This window comes from Octodon degus, unplaced genomic scaffold (genome assembly GCF_000260255.1).
Source record: "Octodon degus isolate 3935 unplaced genomic scaffold, OctDeg1.0 scaffold00093, whole genome shotgun sequence".
Lineage (NCBI taxonomy): Eukaryota > Metazoa > Chordata > Mammalia > Rodentia > Octodontidae > Octodon > Octodon degus.
In genome coordinates, this window is record NW_004524669.1 from 4,511,066 (window position 1) to 4,530,724 (window position 19,659).

The 19,659-nt window shown below is 48.5% G+C and overlaps 2 protein-coding genes across 2 annotated transcripts in view; one reads left to right on the plus strand and one right to left on the minus strand.

The window, feature by feature from the left end:
• The window catches only part of LOC101584438 (keratin, type II cuticular Hb3), a 33,553-nt gene extending 33,073 nt beyond the window's left edge, over positions 1-480 (minus strand). Inside the window, 2 exon segments of the mRNA XM_012516135.1 lie at positions 54-220; positions 423-480. Of these exon segments, the coding sequence (XP_012371589.1) occupies positions 54-220; positions 423-480 (225 nt within the window).
• An 8,274-nt stretch (positions 481-8,754) lies between these two features.
• On the plus strand, positions 8,755-15,567 carry LOC101581831 (keratin, type II cuticular Hb6). Its single transcript, XM_004637846.2, has 9 exons — positions 8,755-9,167; positions 9,911-10,119; positions 10,495-10,555; positions 11,278-11,373; positions 11,943-12,107; positions 12,368-12,493; positions 12,704-12,924; positions 14,774-14,805; positions 14,940-15,567. Exons 1-9 carry the CDS (start codon positions 8,799-8,801, stop codon positions 15,119-15,121), a joined length of 1,461 nt encoding a protein of 486 aa, XP_004637903.1. The 5' UTR covers positions 8,755-8,798; the 3' UTR covers positions 15,122-15,567.
• Positions 15,568-19,659: the final 4,092 nt, after the last annotated feature.

A 19,659-nucleotide genomic window follows, 5' to 3' on the forward strand; every position in this document is an offset into this window, starting at 1 on the left:
GAGCGGTAGCCAAAGCTGCGGCCAAAGGAGCCAGAGCGGAAGGCCCCGCAGACGCTGTGGCTTCCGAATCCTCCTGTGAGGCCGCGGTAGCAGGAGATGCCGCGGTAGGGGGCGGCAGTGATGCAGCAGCGGCCTGGCCGGGGCCCGCAGGCCGAGGCGCAGCTGAACAGGCGTCCCTGGAATCCATTACCACAAGTCATGATGCTTTTGAAGATGTGTGCTGCAGCGAGAAGGACGGGAGTTCTGGAGTCCTGGTGGAAACTCCGATGTGCTCCTCAGCGCACCTCAGTCCTATTTATGCTGGGGTTGTGAAGGGCCTTGGCTCTGAGGGTGGGTTGGGACAATTGAGCTTTATGGGCTTGGGCGGTTAGAACTGTACAACGCCGCTCCAGAATATGCTTTAATGGTGGAGTGGTCCGCACCCTCCTCTTTGTACAGCGCGCCAGCCCAGTAGCCCTCAGGGGACTCAGCACGTTTCATCTTCAAAGAGCTTTGCTGGCAGGGCATGCACCCTCTTAGACAGGGGGAGAGGGGTGGATGGCCAACTGGGGAAGGGGCGGGTGCCTTGAGTGTGGTGTGTGTGGTGTGTGTGGTGTGTGTGTGTGTGTGTACCCTGGACCTTGCTCAGGCAAATGCTCTGCCCCTGAGCTACTTACTCCACAGCTCCTGCCCCTTCAGCACACATTTCTGACAAGTAAAAAGACTAATATTTTTGCATCCCAGAAATTTAACATTAATTGCAAAAAACCACTCACTATGCATTCCATATTCAAGATTCCTATTGTCCTAAGATTTAAGAAAGAATAGATTATGTGGGAGCTAACCTATGCCTCCCTCCTTTGTATTTTCTATGAACTGGACAGGTTAGATCTAAAGCTGGGCTGTACAACACGTTGGGCAACAGGCAAGTGTGGCGATTTAAGTTGAAATCAATTAAAAAGGAATAAAATACCTAGTTCCTCATTTGCACTATCTGTATGTAAATCCTCTCTTGGTACACGGCATTTGTGCCTACTTGATTGAAAAGTGCAGTGCGGACCTACTTCATTTGCACCATCTCCTAAAGTTCTGTTGGGTAGCACTGGGCTAGGGGTCTGACTAGTTTCAAATCATAACTTTGGGGCAGAATACTCCATAAGAGATGGCATATGATGCTTGCTCTGTCAGCCTAGGAAGTGCAAAGTGTCAGGCTGGTGATGCTAAATTGAATCACCTGTATGTTTTTCTCCTAATTGGAACTCTCTAGGGAAACATACAACCTATTTTGATAAGAGGGTATTTCTTTGTTATTGGTAACCTATTATGTGATCATTTTATACTTATTTTAATGTTTTTTTTTCAGTACCAGGGATTGAACTCAGGACCCTCTGCTTATTCTATTGAGCTATCTCCCAGTCCCCTGCTTATTTTAATATTGATCCTATGATATATGTACTCCTATCCCCATTTTACAGATGAGGAGACTGAGGCTCTCAAAGGTGAAATAACTTGTCCTAAGTCTTCTAGCTGGTAAGCAGTGGAGATAGGAAATGTGCATTTTTTTCACTTATCAGCTTCAATAACTCCTGTATTTCTTAATCCCTGGGAAAGTTTAAAAGGGTAGAAGTTGTTGTTTAGGCAGGGATATTTGTGGATTTAGGGTGGGAGAATCAGCCCAAGGAAGATGAACAGATCGAGAGGCCTAGCGTGGGTGATTAGAACAGGAGAGGCCCAAGAGATGTGTGTGGGATTTGGGCAGTGGGAGGCTGTGCCGGCTGCTCTGGGAGTCGTCATGTGGAACAAGGAGGGGACGGGCGACATCAAGCGTAGCTACTTGCGTGCTTCTGCTGCGCCATAACTATACTAGGTCCTTTTGCTCATGGGACACCCCTACCCCAATAGAGCAGTCCTAGAAAACCTGGTTGATAAAATATAGACATTTGTACTAAATTGAAGAGAAAGGCTGGGTGCAACAGGGCACGCATGTGATCCCAGCAATCTAGAAGGCTGAGGCAGGAGAATTGGAAGTTTGGGGCCAGCCTGGGCAATTTAGTGAGAGCCTTTCTCAAAAAAATAAAAAAGAGCTTGGGATGTAGCTTAGTGGTAGAGTGGCTCAAAGCAAGCAAGCAAGCAAACAAACAAACAAAAAAAAAAACACAAACAGAATCCCAGGCCAACCAACCAATTAACAACTGAAGAGAGAAAAAAAGAGCAGTAAAATGCCAGGGCTCACAGGGCCTGGGCCAGGGCGCCAGAGCAGCCTGACGGAGGGGAAAAGCGGGGGAGGGGAAGAGCAGGAAGGAGGACACTAGACAGCAGGCTCAGTGTGTCTGTGAAAACAGGCACAGGGCTACCTGCGACAGTACAGACACAGACTGTGCCAGCCCTTTGCTTATCCCAGAGGAGGGTGTGGCACCTGCTGTCACATCATGCATTCCAGCTAAGCAGCACCTCCGAAGCTCTTTGTACCTTCGTCTGCAATTCTGGACACTGCCCACAATTGAGCAGCAGTGTCCCCAGCCAAGCAGCTGTCAGGGTGTCCCCAGGAGTGCTGAGTCAAGGTGCATTCCACACACTTTACCTTTCCTGCCAGCGGAAGTCCTTATAAAATTGCCATGTATTAGCTCAAGCTAATTACTAATGGCTGGCCCTTGCTAAATGACTTTTAAGATGCAAGGAGCAATTTGAAACAGGATATAAAGAAATTCAAATGTGAAGTTTAGGAATTGCTAATTGATGCTAGTATCTGAAGACCTGAAAGGACTGAAGGAACCACCACTCTATGGTTTTGTCCCTGGCAGTGTAAAGTTAATACATTTCAACTTTATGGTGAAATTGTTTTACTAAAATATGTCAACACACAGAAGAATGTACAGGTGGAGCATCTATCCCCTAGAGAGGAAAATAGGGCATAGCCTTTTCTTAGGACCTGCTTGTGTATTGTACCTCATTCCTTTCTCCTTCCTGACCTGAGGTGACCCTGACTCCTGGATTTCTGTGTTTTAATAATTTTTTGTTTTTTTTTTTTCCCTGACTCCTGGATTTCTGTGTTTTAATAATTTTTTGTTTTTTTTAAAAATAGTTTTAAAACCAGTTTGTATGTTCTTTAATGGTATATTGTTTGGTTTTCCATTTTTTATTTTATTAAAAAACTTTTTTTTTTTTTTTTTTTTTTACAGTGCTGGGGATCAATCTCAGGAACTTTCTACCACTGAATTATATCCCCAGCCCTTTTCTTTTGAAATGGGACATCACAAAGTCACCCAGGTTGGCCTTGAGCTTGAGATCCTCCTGTCTTAGTCTGCCAAATAGCTGGGATTGTAGATGTGTGCCACTGGGCCCAACAGTTTTCCAGTTTTTTAGCTTCCTATAAGTAAATGGAAGCGTATTGTAGTATTTTTTTCTTTTCTTTTCTTTCTTTCTTTTTTTGGTTTCTTTTGTCCGAGGTCACTTCCCATAGGGGATCTGTGTTGTTTTTACTTTTCTGTCCTGATAGACTCAGGGATACTTTTGGAATTGTAGATTATGAACAGAGCTGCTGTAGACATTCTTTTTCACATCTTGCATCTGTGAGTGTTTCTAGGGAGCATTCTTATTCCTTAAAGTTATGCAAGAAGTACATTTTTAGTGTAGAAAACTATTTTGCAAACGTTCTAACTTCACATCTCTCGATGCTCATCTTACTCCAGACCACCTCGATGCTCTCTCATGCTTTAACCCATGTAATTTATACAATTACCCTTGAGGCTGGTGTTTTCACACACTGAGGATTTGGGAAGTTAAGAGACTTGTTCAGGTGTGAGTTGGGGACAGCTGGTGCTCAGAGCCTGATGTGCTTGATTGCAAAGGAAAGGATGAGTGGGATGCCTTGTGTTGCCATCCACCCACCATCTGGTTTCAATGAAAATAGCACTCAGCAAACAGTGTTCGTATTACACACACACACACACACACACACACCTCTTGCCCTGTGCCCTTTTCAAGCAGGGTGATCTCAGAGTTCAGGGCCAGAAGTTGGGGTGCTTATCCTTTTTTCCTGGTAGAGAACAGATGGATATCTATCCAAATCAGGAACCAAAATGCTAACCCTGCAACATATGCACATTATATTGTGGATGCAATTCAAGGGCTTGGCACATAGTAGGTGCTCAGTAAATATTTGTTAAATGAATAAAGTGAGTACCAGCTGCATAATAAATGCTGAATAATGGAGCCAACAAAGCTTGGTGGCTAATTGTGCAAAGCTTTGTGGCAGGATGGGGTGGGGACCAAATGAAACAGTCAGTCAGTCCTGGAGGTGGGGCTGGGGAGGACGAGGCTCCTTACTGAGAGCTCAAGGAGGGACGAATGTGCCCTTGAGCACAGTGAGGCAGGGATCCTGAAGGGCTTGGGGCAGGGCAGGGCTGGAGGGGTTATGGGGTTGGAGTGGGGGAGGAAGGAGGTGTGGCTGAGAAAGACTTTCTGAGGGAAGGAGAAGGAGGTGCTTGGTTTTACTCAGACTGTTACTCTGAGATACCACTTGGAAAAAGGGGAGGAAGCTGGCTAGGGCTGTTGTTGGGAAGAATGAAAGGGAGAGAAGATCTGGAGAGACAGATGGAAGAGGATAGCAGCAGAGGACAGTGGAGGAGAAGTGCAAAAAGAAAAGGGGATTGTGTGTGTGTGTGTGTGTGTGTGTGTGTGTGTGTGTGTGTGTGGTGTGTGGCACTCCAGGAACAGAACAGCTGAGGAGGAGGAGGTGGACAGGGAAGGGGCCCAGCACTGAGAGCAAAGCATACCAAAAGAGATGAGCAACCTGAGCCCTATGTTTGTACCAATAAACTCTTGAGGGTAGGGACAAAAACTAGGGAAGCTCAGCCTGGTTGGTAGGATGGTCCTCATCAGGCAGAGCTCCTGAGTCAGGCTCCTGTCCCATCTGAGCTTCCCAGGAGGGCCTTTAGCCCTTTGCCCAATAGAACTTTTTCTGGTAAATTCTTATGGGTAACTGGTGAGTGCCCCAGCCTATCTTGGCTGAAGATGTGGGACTCTGATGTGGGCCTCCCTGTAGCTCACCAACCCAACCACCCCACCTAGTGACTGGATCTGAGGTCATTAGTAGCTCGCCAGGCACTCTACCACCCCTCAACTTCTCTCTGTGGAGTCTGGCCTGCCCTTGCTAAAGAAAAAAGAAGCTGTAAGGTTGGAAAGGCCATGGACCCCTGGGTACCCACAAGCCCAGCATACAGCTGTTTTGGGTTCTCCAGATGTGGAAACCAAAGGCTGCATCACAGCCTGGTGTCTCAGGGATGAGATTTAGCTCTGCTTCCCATGTCTCTGCCTCAAGTGGATTAATTCCTCTTTCTCCACTGTCACAGTGTCTCCTGATCTCTTCCACTCCTGTAAGGGCCCTTGGGCTCCTCTGCTGTCCACTCCTTGACCTTGTCTCACCCTGTCCTGCTTTCTGAAACATCTCCATGCACACCTACTCACTGACATTGCTCTGCTTGTCTCCTTACTAACATTCATCCTCCCCCTTCTCAGGGAGCCTTCCTTATCTTTTCTCTAGCCCAGCTGGATTTCACATTGTCTCAGAAAGGACACCGGCAGTAGACACTGTGTTCCTCAGTGTCTGCAGGTAGATCCAAAAAGCAGTCCTCTCTAGACTTCTGGCATTTCCATGGGTCTGTCTCCCCGGTCACACCGGGAGCTCTGATCCACATCTCCTTTCTCTGTGTAGTAACTCTCCTACCCCCAAATTAAAACAGCATTCAGCATATACCTGGGTCCTGTGGGCTACAGAATCCCTGAATGCCTCTCCAGGAAGGTGGTATCTATCTCTTAGTGATCATGCATGCATCCTGGGGGATGTACCTTCACAGGCTTTCTGTAGAAGTAGAATGGACTTACGCAACTTTGAACAAAGACTTCCTAATGTTAAACTGTCCAGTTTACTATCCTTTCCAGGAATCCCTTGAAATAAGGTCCACTGGGAGTGAAAGATGAAACCAATGTCCAAAATAAAAGTTTTCTCATTTAGCCTATCTCCACAAACAAGGTGACCTGTCCAGAGGGCCAGTTTTCTTTGACATGAAGCTGCTTTAAATGGAAAGGCCAAACTGACACTATCTGAGGAACATGGATACTGTCCTCCCTCCAGGAAATTCTTCCTCAGTTTCAACCTTAATTTCTCCAGTTGCATTGACAGCTTGCCCCATCTCGTTCTCTTTAGAGTTCCACTACAGTCAGGCTGGTTACAGGGGCACAGCCCCTGCCCTCAGCCCCATGGCTCCTATCTCCTTGCTGCCGACCAAGCAGGAGATTCTAGGGTCAGGCAAGAAGCAACATGAGTGAACAAGATACTGTTTGATTCATGGCCAAGGTTTTCTGATAGTCTGTTAAGGCTAACTAATAAGTGCAAATTTATGAATTAGTCACTGATTACTGACTTTTCAGATTATTCAATGTTTTTGTTTTCTACTACTGTGATTACTCAAGGACTTATGACAGTTTTCTTTTCCCAAGACGAATGATTTTCAACAGACCATCCTTAGGGCAGTCAAGCTGTACTGGGCATTAAAGAAAGGGCATCTGAGTTCTTTTCCAGGATGAAGAGAATAATCTGGAAGAGGGTCTCAGTTTTTCCCTCCCCTCCCTTCCCCATGTGCAGGGCCACCTGGTAGAATAATAGTAAAAAGCATTTATTGGGCACTTTCTATGTGCCAGGGGCTGAGTTTAGTTATTGCCCATTCATTCTTTTATTTAATTTTCCTACTAGTCCTGTGGGATAGGTCCTATTAATAGTAGTTGAACATAAGTGGTTTAGACACATGGGTGGATATATTCTACCAATCGTGCCGATATAGACACAGCAACAGCAGGCGCAGCAGCAACAAACAGCAGCAACAACAATATCAACAACCATGATTAAACACTTAGGGTGTGACAGGATCAGTTCCAAGTGCTTTACATGGACTGATTCTTTTAATCCTTACAACAAATTTATGATGTTAATCTTTTTTTTTTCTTCAGAACCAGGGGTTGAACTCATGCCCTTGCACTTGCCAGGGAAGCACTTATTCCACTGAGCCATCTCCCCGGCCCCCTATAACAAATTTATGAGACTGGGTATACATTGTCCCCATTTTACAAATCATGAATGATATACAGAGAAGTTACATAATTACCTCACATTACACAGTCAGAGAGTGGTGCATCAGAAATTTGAAACTAGGCAGCTTGAAACCTGGGGTTTGTGCTCTCAAATAATATGCCATGTATTCCCATGTTTTAGTTATTGCTGCATTACAAATGAATTTTACACATTTTTACAGATTCTACACATCCACCCATACATATCATATACTAAAGGCTATGTAACAATGGTTATACATGTGAAACAATGGGAGGCACTTTGATTTTTCTATTCTACTCTATTTGATTCCATTCTAATCTATTTTAGTAAAATAAAATTCTGGCCACTCCTGTTAGTGGGTCACAATGTGAACTCTGAAGAGACCTTGTCCCTGGACTAACTGCCCCCTTGCAGATTATGATAAAGCCACCTTCACTACGCTCTGGAACTTACTTATCATGCAGACACCTCTGTGAATCTCCGAGGCAGCAGTGGGAGACATCCTTAACCCATTTCCCAGAAGAGAGAAGCACCTTACCACCAGGTCACTAGAGCTCAGCTGGGGAGTGTCTTGGTCCTTAATGAGCCTTAGTTCAAGACCCACACTAGATAGATAGCACACATCAGTATGGAGCTGTTCTGACATCTGGCAAGGCGATTGCCCAGCTTCTGTGTAGGGAAGGTGACTTCAAGGCGTATAGCATAGAAAGTACTGGGGACCAGGTAACAGAAGCTCTCCTACATCTCTATTAAATTTTAGGTTCTGAGGCAAACACTATATGGATTTGTAACTGTGATGTCCACTTCAGAACTTGGAGGAAACACAAAAGGTTGAGGTAAAAGGAAGACATTTGACCTTTGCTGGGACCTTGCTGGATCTAATTGTTGGGCTTTCTTGGGCCCAGAGAGCCAGTGTACACCTTCTCCCCCAGCCTTATGGAAGGTCCTGAGGGGAAGACTAACTCCCCTTGGGATAGGGTGGCTAAGGTGGCTTGAACAGGGTGCCAGTGAGGGTGGGTGAGGTGCAGATGGGTATTTGTCAGCAATCGCGTGTATGACTGCAGGAAGCAAGGACAGGGAGGGGGTATGGGAGATGTGAGAGAAACACCCACCCACAGAATGAGTTCACAACAGTTTGGGAGCAGGCATGAAGGTGCTGGGTCGGTGGGCTGGTGGAAGTTATTGGGTTGTAGAAAGAGAGCAGGGTTAAAGAAACCAATAAGCTCAGCCCAAGTTCTGTATCATCTGATCTCACGGTGGTCTAACCTTTAGGTACTGGCTCATTCAGCACCAGGGACAGCAGCACTAACCTTCCCAAACAGAGCGGACCGCAGCGCAGCCCCACCACGACCCCCCGTTGTTCTAGCTTGAATCGCCACCCAGTGTCTCTCACCCTCTAGCATTCTGTGTATTAGGATATGAGGTGGGTGTGGGGGAAGTGAGCTGGCCCTTTGAAGAAGAAAATTGTGCAGTTTTGGGCAAAGGCCACAAACATCTGGCCTCAGCTGGACACCAATTAAACACATTTAGAGAGGAGCGACAGCAGCTAAACAAGCCAAGCCCATAAAAGGCTTCTAATTGCTCCTAACCACAAGGCTCTCCATATATAAAGGGCCCATAGACATCCACGAAGGAAACAGCTGAACCCACATCCTCTGTACCCTCCATTTGGACGTCTCTAAGTCAGTCTCCTGTCCCCACTAAAAGCATCATGACTTGTGGATCCTACTGCGGCGGCCGAGCCTTCAGCTGCGCCTCGGCCTGCGGGCCCCGGCCAGGCCGCTGCTGCATCACTGCCGCCCCCTACCGCGGCATCTCCTGCTACCGCGGCCTCACAGGAGGATTCGGAAGCCACAGCGTCTGCGGGGCCTTCCGCTCTGGCTCCTTTGGCCGCAGCTTTGGCTACCGCTCTGGAGGCGTGTGCGGCCCCAGCCCGCCCTGCATCACCAGCGTGTCCATCAACGAGAGCCTCCTCACGCCCCTCAACCTGGAGATCGACCCCAACGCGCAGTGCATCAAGCACGAGGAGAAGGAGCAGATCAAGTGCCTCAACAGCAGGTTCGCTGCCTTCATCGACAAGGTGGGTGTCCTGGATCACACCCTTCCTGAGCCAGGAGCTGGCCTGGCCGCCAGGGATGGGCACTGAGGAGGGAGTCAGAAACAGAAAGATCTCTGCCTCGACGGAGGGGAGAGGAACACACACACACACACACACACACACACACACACACACACACACACACACGGAATACAGACCCAGAAATCCATCACAGACACTTCAGAGAAGCAGAGCTTGAGGGCAAGGTGCTGCTAGATTGGACTGCACACAGGCTGGATGACTGGAAGTCCTGGATCAACGCAGCTGCAGCTGCTGCTGGAACCAGGGAAGCCAGGCGGCCCCAGGCTCACAGCTGTGTTCCCTGGGAAGGGTAGGGGTGCCTGACCACCATGGCATGGGGGAGGGCCCAGGGGAGTTGGCTATCCACACACGACCTGTGATCTCCTCTACCTGGCGCCTGTCCCATACCTCAGTGTATGATCTGAATCTGGGTGCACGTCTTGAGGGGCTCCTACCTCACTGGCTTCAGGGAAGGGGCTGAGCTCTGGGTGGCACCTGACAATTGCCACTTGACACGTGCCACTTGGCCCTACCTGCTTGGGTATCTCAGCTCAGCACCAGCAGAAGTGGCCCAGAGCCCACAGCCCCCCTCTGCTTCCTGCCCACCGAGCTCCAGGGCTGGAGTCCCTTTCCCACAATCCCCTGCAGGGCTGACCCTGGAGCAGCAGGCTCTCTTTGACCTGTCCTTTCCACCCTCTGTGTAGGTGCGCTTCCTGGAGCAGCAGAACAAGCTGCTGGAGACCAAGTTGCAGTTCTACCAGAACCGCGAGTGCTGCCAGAGCAACCTGGAGCCGCTGTTTGAGGGCTACATCGAGACTCTGAGGCGAGAGGCCGAGTGTGTGGAGGCCGATGGCGGCAGGCTGTCTGCTGAGCTCAACCGTGTGCAGGAGGTGCTGGAGGGCTACAAGAAGAAGTGAGTATGGCTGGATAATGTGTTGAGGCACTGACAATGCTTGGGTTACCCAGAGCACAGACTCTAAGATTGAAGCTTACAGAGAATAGTGCATCAATAGCATCAGGCCAACAGAGTTGTAGGCTTTGTCCTTATTGACCCCTACAGATGACTTTAGAACATCCCTGACAAGGAAATTGGAAAGTCTGTTATTCCCTTCACATTTTCAACTGAAAGTTGGGAGGAACAAGCACAGACACAGAACAGATAGGACTTGGCAGGACTGCTGGGCCCCACTGTGCATGTTGTTCCTCTACTCTCTCTTCACTGATAGGAAGTGGGAGGGCAGAGAGGGAAACTCTGCCCTGCCTTGACCCCTAATTGTCTTCTACCTAGGTATGAGGAGGAAGTTTCTCTAAGAGCAACAGCTGAGAATGAGTTTGTGGCTCTGAAGAAGGCAAGTAGCATGGAAATGGGAAGCAGAAACATGAGTCTCAGGATAGACTCATCCTGGGGAGACCAGGAGGCTCAACCTCAATGTGGGCTGCACTGACTTTTCCATATCAGAATGGGAAGTTTCCAGACAGGCAAGGCATTCAGTGATATATCCAGGTTTTAGACAAAGGTCAATGACCTTGGATACCCATTGGAACCTGACCTGGATGGGGGAAGATTGCACTGACCTCTGCTTCAGAATCTATGGTTCCAAGAAACTAGGGAGATTCAGACTTTCTGAGGGACACTGTGCTCTATTTAGCATTCTGGGATTCTGACTAGGAAACAAGGAGCTACCTCCAGGGTCAGGGTGGGGGTGGGGCAGAAGCTGGAGTGGTCAGGCAGCCTCTTGGAGAACAGAGCTGACAGGCTCAGGTAGCAGAGCTGGGAGTGATCTAGGCAGGCTGCTTGCTGAAGAACAGGGATAGAAGCAGAAGTGGGAGGGCTGAACAGTGGATGAACCTTGTTCATGGACCCCAAGGTTTGTTCTCATAGGAAGGAGGAGATTGCCTGAGACATTATGGGTAATGGGAAGAAGAGAAGGATTGAGATGGTTTACTATAGGAATACTGGGATCCCCCCCCCCCTGCCATCCCTCCAGCCTTGCCTGGATTGAGTTAGAAGAGAGGAGTTTGTGACATAGTCAGCAAGACTCTCTGGGCTCACACAACCCCACCTTCCTAGGATGTGGACTGCGCCTACCTGCGCAGGTCAGACCTGGAAGCCAACTCGGAGGCGCTGCTGCAGGAGATCGACTTCCGGAGGAGACTGTATGAGGAGGTGAGGGGCTCACAGCCACAGTGGACTCATGTGTGGCTCTGATAGGGTCTCCCCCACCCAAGCCCCACAAGCACAGCCTGAGGGGCAAGGAAAAGGAAGGAACAACAAGAATAGAGACCCCCAAACTAGACTAGTTCAGTGGGGCCAAGTGTGAGATCTTCAGGAGACCTGTGCCGGGGGAGCCATCCTGTGTTCTCCCCTGAGCCAGTGGGATGCACCAGAGGCCTCCAAAGCACCAGATGCACTAGGCCTATGTCTGAGGCCCAGGGATTTCCCTGGAAGCCAGTATCGATGGGGTTGGTCTAGGAAACATGCACAGGCCCTCACATCCAGTCTGTGTCCTGGGGATACCTGGGAAGCAGCCTGAGTTCCCATGTACCTGAATCATTCCCAAAACAAGCATGTGCAAGGTAGGCATCATTGGGGACTTATATATACAAACAGTTATGTCATTTCATGTGGGCATTTCAGTTCCAAATCTAGGAGGTAGGCTTCAGAGCAGCCCCTGGTGGTGGTGTGGGTAAGAGCTCACATAATTTGGGTGTTTTCCTCTTCCCTTCCTCCTGCAGGAGATCCGCGTTCTCCAGTCCCACATCTCAGACACCTCGGTCGTCGTCAAGATGGACAACAGCCGCGACCTGAACATGGACTGCATTGTGGCTGAGATCAAGGCTCAGTATGATGACATTGCTACCCGCAGCAGGGCGGAGGCCGAGTCCTGGTACCGCAGCAGGGTGAGTGGCTGAGGACACCAGTCGCCTAGACAGGGGGTGGGAGGGATGTGATGTGTCTCCTAGGAAAGGCTTGTTTTGCTGAAGAGTCTGACCTCTAGGGATGGTGAGAGAAGAGCTGATTGCTCAGAGATCAAATAATACAGCAGAGCTGCCCTGAGTGGAGGCACCCACTGAGCACTTAGAACCTGTAGTCATTGGTGGTGTCCCACATGGATGGGATGTGTTATCCTGAGCCTCACAAGCTTTTCTGCTTTCCCCAGTGTGAAGAGATCAAGGCCACAGTGATCCGGCATGGCGAGACCCTGCGACGCACCAGGGAGGAGATCAACGAACTCAACCGCATCATCCAGAGGCTGACAGCTGAGATTGAGAATGCCAAGTGCCAGGTAGGGCCCACCCAGGGTCACACAGCCATATCTAAACCCCACCATTCATTCTTCAGCCCATTTGCATGACTCAAGTCCCTGCTTGGGGTCACTCAGGGCGAGGCCTTGTCTCTGGGTAGTTTCCAGCTGTGTGGCTGGGACTGGCCACATGCAGTAAGGAACCTGGAAGCCCAGGGAGCATAACCCTCCTCATTCTCTCCTGGGCCCCAGAACACCAAGCTGGAGACCGCGGTGACCCAGTCTGAGCAGCAGGGTGAGGCGACCCTCAACGATGCCAAGTGCAAGCTGGCAGGGCTGGAGGAGGCCCTTCAGAAGGCCAAGCAGGACATGGCCTGCCTGCTCAAGGAGTACCAGGAGGTGATGAACTCCAAGCTGGGCCTGGACATCGAGATCGCCACCTACAGACGCCTGCTGGAGGGCGAGGAGCAGAGGTGTGTTTTGTAGATATATATATATTTTTTTTTAACTTTCCCAGTTCTTCCTAAGTTTTCAGGGTGCCTGTCTCTTCTGATACCACCAACATCTGTTTTCATTCCTTCCCATCCCATCCTGCAACTGTACAGGAAAATTTGTGTAAGTCCTTTGAGTATGATTTAGCCTCATCTGAGTTTCTCATGCTTGCCAAGCCCCTGATGTGGAGTTGGCAGCGGCTCTGAGTGTGACTTGCTTTGTGTCAATAACTAGTGATTTCTGTTCCCCCAAAGCCTACTTCACTCCTGAGGCTACCTTCCTTGCCTGGTATATTTTCTCTCCCAGCCCTGATTCCATGTGTCCTTCATGATTTCAGCTCTCTTCCTTACCTGGCTCTGGTTCAGTCCTATCCCCATCCCTGAAATTCAGATGTAGCTGAATTCAGATAGGAGATTCCATCCATTCACACACATCTGTTGTAATTATAATATGTGTCCCAAAGTAGGCCCATTGCAGCAGTGGGACTGAGGTAAACAGAGTGCAGGGACCTATCCTGTGCAGCTGTTATGCCTTGATCTCAGAGGTTTTACTTGTTTGCTTGCTTCAGAGATGAGGGAAGAAGACACTGGTTGTTCAGCTTCCGGTGGTTGGAGGGCAGCTATCTGACTGTAGCACTTGGGAGAAACTCTTCCGAATGAGAGCTCATTGTTTGTGCTGGGTTTATATCACCTATTTGGCCAGTTGATCATGCCTGGAGCTGCTGTTCTCTTGTCACCCAGGCCATGGGTCTTGGGGGAGGATGGCAGAGGGTAGGATGCTGAGGCAGCATCTTGTATACTGGGGGGGATTAGGAACACAGATGTCTAAGTAGTGGTGTACGGAGACTTCCAAAAGAACTCAAGGAATTGTGTTGGAAAACTCAGAAGCAGTGGGTGATGGGATATGGGAGGCTTAATTAGGAACAAGTTCCTTAATATGGTTGTAATCAAGTCTGGGGTTGGAAGTTGGAGAGACTCATCAAAATAGCAGTAGAAATTGTGTGGCCCACCTGTCCACCATAAAATGCTCTTGGAGTAAAGGAGGAAGATTTGGTGTTGTTAGTTTGGGTAAGAGACGGTTTATTTGATGGTAGCTACAGAGTTTTCCTTTATCTGAAGCATGTTTGGCCAAGCCTTTTCTGCTGTGTGTTGGGGGCAACTCTGCTTGCTTCCCTTGGGGAGACAATGTTTTGTCAGAGGAAATGCAGTCTGTCGGAAGTCTAGTTCTAATGCTGTCATTGGTCATTTCCCCTCGGAGCCTTGGTTTCTACATTTGTGAAATAAGAAAGTTGTTGTAGTAGTCTCAGAGCCTATTTTAAATGGGTCCCCAAATCCCATTCATCCATTCACCAGTTATTTATTGAGCCAGATATTTTTTTAGGGAGTAGTGAGGACAGATAAAAAGACTTCTACCCTCCTCTAGGCCTATATTCCAGAGATGGAAGTCAGGGCAGATTTAGGAGGTTCCCTCTGCTGCTTGTCAAAGGCACTTGTAATTCAACCAGAACCAATACCAAAGCTGTAGCAGCTGACAGTTCTTAAGTGCTCTCAGTGTGCTGGCCACCAAGGGCCATGAATATCTGAGCAGACTTTCCTAGTGAGGAAGCCCAGGCTCAGGGGGGTTAAGACTCCAGGCGTAGCTGAGAGCAAGGTTTCCCCAGGCAGGCAGTGAGTCCAGAACCCCTACAGCGCTTTGTTCCTGGCTGAACTGTTTCTTGTGCCTTTTCTTGGCAAGTTCCCCAAAGGATGGGCGCAGATCTTACCTCGCACCTGGCTACTGGTCCCTGTGGTTTTCCCACGGCACTGACCTGTCCCCTTTCCTCTCCTACAGGCTGTGTGAGGGTGTTGGCTCCGTCAATGTGTGTAAGTAGTCCCAGCTGTCCCTTCTCCTGTGGGGGTGGCCTGAGGCCCTTTGGGGAGGAAGAACTAGTTTCTGCTATGGAACTGCCTGGCCAGGGCCATGCCTGACGGCCACTGCCCGTTCTTCCCCTGTTCAGGCGTCAGCAGCTCCCGAGGTGGCGTCGTCTGTGGCGATCTCTGTGCCTCCGGTATTTCTCCTGCTGTCAATACCAGAGTCTGCAGTGCACCCTGCAGCGGCAACGTGGTGGTAGGCACCCCCAACGCCTGCGCCCCGTGTACCGGGGTTAGCGCCTGCAGCAGTGGCTGTAAGAAGTGCTAGGAGACAGCAGCTGCTGCAATCAACAGCCTCCGCCCACTACCACCCTCCACCCAGCTAGAGCCTCACACCACCACCACGAGTCTCCCTCAAGCAGACCTTGTCCCATGAGCATGCCTGCAAGCCCCGACTGCCTGCTCTCCTCTGAGCATCAAGCAAGGGCGGGCGTGCCTGGGTCTCTTTCTGTAGCCTTTCCTAGTAGTCAGTTTGTTTTTCTGAGGAACCATTCTTTCTTTCTGCCTGTGTTTTGCTGGATTCATTGGTCCTACCTGACAACTTCCCTCGAACTTGAAAGCACAAGGCAAGCCCCAACATCTGCCCATCAGCAAGCACTTCCAGCGGTCTGACCATGTGCTTCTGCCTGGCAGTGGAGATGGGGAACCTGAACTGCTGCTGGTTTCCTCTAACTGTGGGAGGGATCTCTCTCAGGGAAGGAGAGCACTGTCCTTCCAGGGCTGCCTGCAGAAGCTTCTAAAAAGCCAATGACTCAGCTGCCTGCACGTTTGTCTTTGTCTTACTCTGTGTTTCCAATAAACTCATTGCAGCAAATCAAATCTGCCTCCTCAGAGTCTGGAAAATGCCTTTGCCCTGCGTGATAGATGCTTCTTAAGATCTAGCTGCCCCCCAAGTGTTTTTAGTGGGTGGGAAATCCCACCCCCCAAATGCCTCCCAGTTGGTCTGGAGCCACCTAGCCCCTGTGGAAGATGACAGCTGACTCTTGGGCCAGAAGTCCTGTGTAACCTGGGTTTCTTTAACCAGGAAGTTGGAGTGGCAGTTCTATGGGAATCGCAGGCTGGGTAACTTCTGGCCTGTGCTTTTTCTCATATTACGGTCTTCTAACCATTACATGCTAGTAGCACTCACTATCCCTTCCTGTAACAACCAAAGATGTCTCTAGGTGTGGCCAGATGTCCCCTAGGGGTTTTGCCCCTCCTCCCTCCATGGGCATTATTGGAGTAGAGTTGTCACATGAGGCATTGTGTAGGGGCACAAATAGAAGAAACAACTGAGAAAGTGATTCTGTGGGGGAACAACTGTGCCAGGCTGAGCAGTAGGAGATCTGGGCTGCTGATTGGCATCCTGACTGCCACCACCACAGGGACAGCTTGAGGCACTTGTTTCCACCCTCTGAGCTCCTACTTCTTTGGCTGGAGTGGGAGAGAGGTCAGACTGTACACCTAAAATCGCTTCCAGCTCCCAGAGTGCTGGTGCTGCTTCATACCAATTTCATACCAATTTGGAATGCTGGTGCAGTCACTTGGCAGCTCTGTCATCATGGGCAGTTGCTCACCCTGGCTGGGCTTTGCCTTCTTCACAGGAAAGGAGGGACAAGGATAGCAGACTGTAGGAGGGAGTTACAGATAGCAACAGAGTCAGAGACAGAGCAAGATGAAGTAAATGTCAGTGGAAGGAGTGGGGCAAAGAGTGGAGACACCAGAGAGAAAGGACAACTATGGCAGAATATCAGGAAACCAACAGATAAAGGTCACTTGATCTTTGTGTCCACGTCTCCAAGATCTCCAAGGGTGTGCACCACTGAAAGTACATGCTTCTGCCTGCATCCAATCTCATTTGCACTGCAGTTTTGTTTCCCTTCCTGGGCTTTGAGCGCTGTGACACTTGCTCTATTTTTTTTTTAAATTCATTTTATTGAGAAAGAAATATCAATGAGACAGTTTCAGAACAGGTTAGTAGGACAGTTACAATAATTAATACATTGCATATTGTTGTCTTCATAGTAGTTATTCATAGCATAAGATGCAAACATGATATTTTGTCTAAACACTATTAGTATAAATCTTTCTTCTCATTGAACTAAGAGAAAGTAGCTGTATATCTAACTTATTATATATATATATATATATATATATATATATATATCTCAGAGATGGATATTTCATTGCTATTCAAATATTGTAGATGTGTGAATTCAGCAAAATAATTCAATATAGTCCAGGTAGTCCATAACAGCAGTGGGTTATCTGCAGGACTGGCCATATCAGAAGTTGTTAACTTGAGCCTTTTACATCTCAGCATATGAATATGGCTTTACATTTTATACCTCATGTTTATACTTTTCTGCTGGATGGTTAAGGCCAAGATAAAGCAAGACCTATATAACAAAATTGTAACTTTTGTATCTGACAAGGTCAGTCAAATCTTAGGATTTACCCTGAAATCATGTACAGACACGTTCTCTAAAAGCCTTGTATGATCAAAAACCCCTCCTCCTAATGGATGGAGCAAGTCAGGTCCCAGTTGGGCTATGATTCCTGGCCATCTCTCAGCGATAGATCCCTCTCATAATCCCAGGACTTTAACAGACCCAATACCTCTGCTTCTACTGGAGCTCTGAGCTAGTCTCTGGCCTTAGCTTACTACCTTAGCTTCTTGTTTTCTTAAAAAAAAAATCTTACTCTTGTTATTCCTTGAGTGTCCTGCTCAAATCTTTGTTTAAAATGTGAAGAACCTGGAAATAATCTCCCCCAAGACCCTCCAGCCCACACAACAAATCACTCTAGAAGGAGAGTTTTGGAACAACATCAATTGCTTCTCATGATTCTGTGGGCACTCTAGGCAGCTTTTGTCCTTTGCATGATGTTTTCAGTGTGAGGATGGCGGAAGGTCCAAAGTAATCTCGCTCACAGGGTTATATTGGGTGTTGGCACCAGCTGGGTGATTTAGGTGGGGTTGTTGTCCAGAATGTGCATATCAGTGTCTCAAGGCAAACAGAGAAAGCCAATAGAAACAGCAAAATCTCTAAGGAATGAAGGAGCTGTGGCTGGGGGTATTGCTCAATGGTAGAGCATTTGCATAGTGTGTGAAAGATCCTGGGTCTAATTCCCAGTGCTACAAACAAACAGTAAATGAATAAGTATTGTATAGGAGCTGTAGACATGGGGAGCATTCCAGACCCCAGGCCTTTTCTTCAGCATCTTTCCAGTTCTTTCCTCATTGTCCCTACAGCCTTCACTAATTGTCTCCTTGAAGACATCCAGGCTCAACTTGATCTCTGGTCCCAAACCAATGTCACAGGCTTTAAGTTTTGTTACAGTAACATCTACTACCAGATGACAGCTTCTTTTGTAGTTAGCCACTATGCCACAACAAGATGCTCCAAAATATAACGTCTTAAGGCAACACATTTTTCAAGATTGTGTGGTTTGATGGGTGGATTTTGTGGTTGTTGTTTCCTACTGGCTGGGCCTCTGGGATGGCTAGAAGAGCCCAAATCGCTTTCCTTACATGGCTGGCCTTTGATACTGACCAGTGGTTGAGAGCTCAGCTTCAGTGTTGGCTGGCTGGTCCTGTTCTTCCCCACATGCTGACAGTCCTTGTAAGGCCTGGACACAGGAGCCCTAGAATGTCCTTCTACACCCATATTCTATTCAGTATTTCAAAGCAATCCCAGGGCCAGCCCAGATCTAAGAGGAGGAGAAATGACTCTATATTTGCTGTGAAGAGAAGCAGGTACATTGTTGGGGGGGGGATATGTTAGGGGGCCATTTCTGAAGTGACCTTCCATAGAAATATTAAATGAAACAATTCAAATTAAAGTTTGGAGTACAGTGTGGCATGATAGCATAGCGGCGTTCCTAGCCTCTGAACAGAAGTGATAGAATGAGATGGTAGGAAAAGGTTGATGGCTGGAAGTCTGGAGGCTTAGGCTCTTGCTCTGGCTTTGTCACCAAGTGTTCCCTCCCCTTTGGAACCTCAGCTAATTTATCCATGTGATGAATGTGTGTGTGTATGGGACACCAGAAGCTCACTGAATGTGCAGGAGCTTCAGCTTGTGTGCAGGGTAGGGCAGGTGCCAAGGGACCATCACTCAGGAACTGTCACTACCACAGCTGGCTTTATGTGGAGCTTGTTAGCACAAGGGATCTGTTGGCCAGATGGCTCACCTTTCTAAGCAGCCAGCAGGAAATCTCCAGAGAAGAGGCAGTTGGCTCCCTGGAGCCTGAGCAGCCTTGCTAATTGGCCGGTATCATCTACTACTGTAAGATGATGGAAAAGAACCTGAAGAAAGATGATAAATGCCCTTAGATGGAGAGAGATTTATGGGTGGGATGGTAGGCAGGAGGGGACAGTGGTGTGAGGAGGGACTTAGGGACTCAGGACCAGAGGCTCTCACAGATGGGGTTTACAATGCTCCTTGGGCCGGCTTTCACATGGTGGGTAATGCACTGTTATGGCTCATATCTAGATGTCCCTCCAAAGCCTTGGGTGCTCAGAGGTGGGGCTCTTCATTTTTATTTTTTTAGAGGTGGGGCTTTTGGAAGGTGATTGGGTTGTGGGGCATGACAGCTGACTTGCTGTTAAGAAGTGGTCAGAAGAGGCAGGTCAGTGGGGGCATGCATGCCTGGGGAGGGTTTCTCTCCCTCTGGGCATCCTGCCTTCTCTCTCTCCTGGATGCCATGATGTGGCAGTTTCTCCTCTGCTATTCCCTTCTGCTTGCCTTGAAGCCTGGCAACAATGGGCTATAAACTTGTGCCAAAATAAATCTCTTTTTCTTTAATTTGGTGGTCTCAGATATTGTG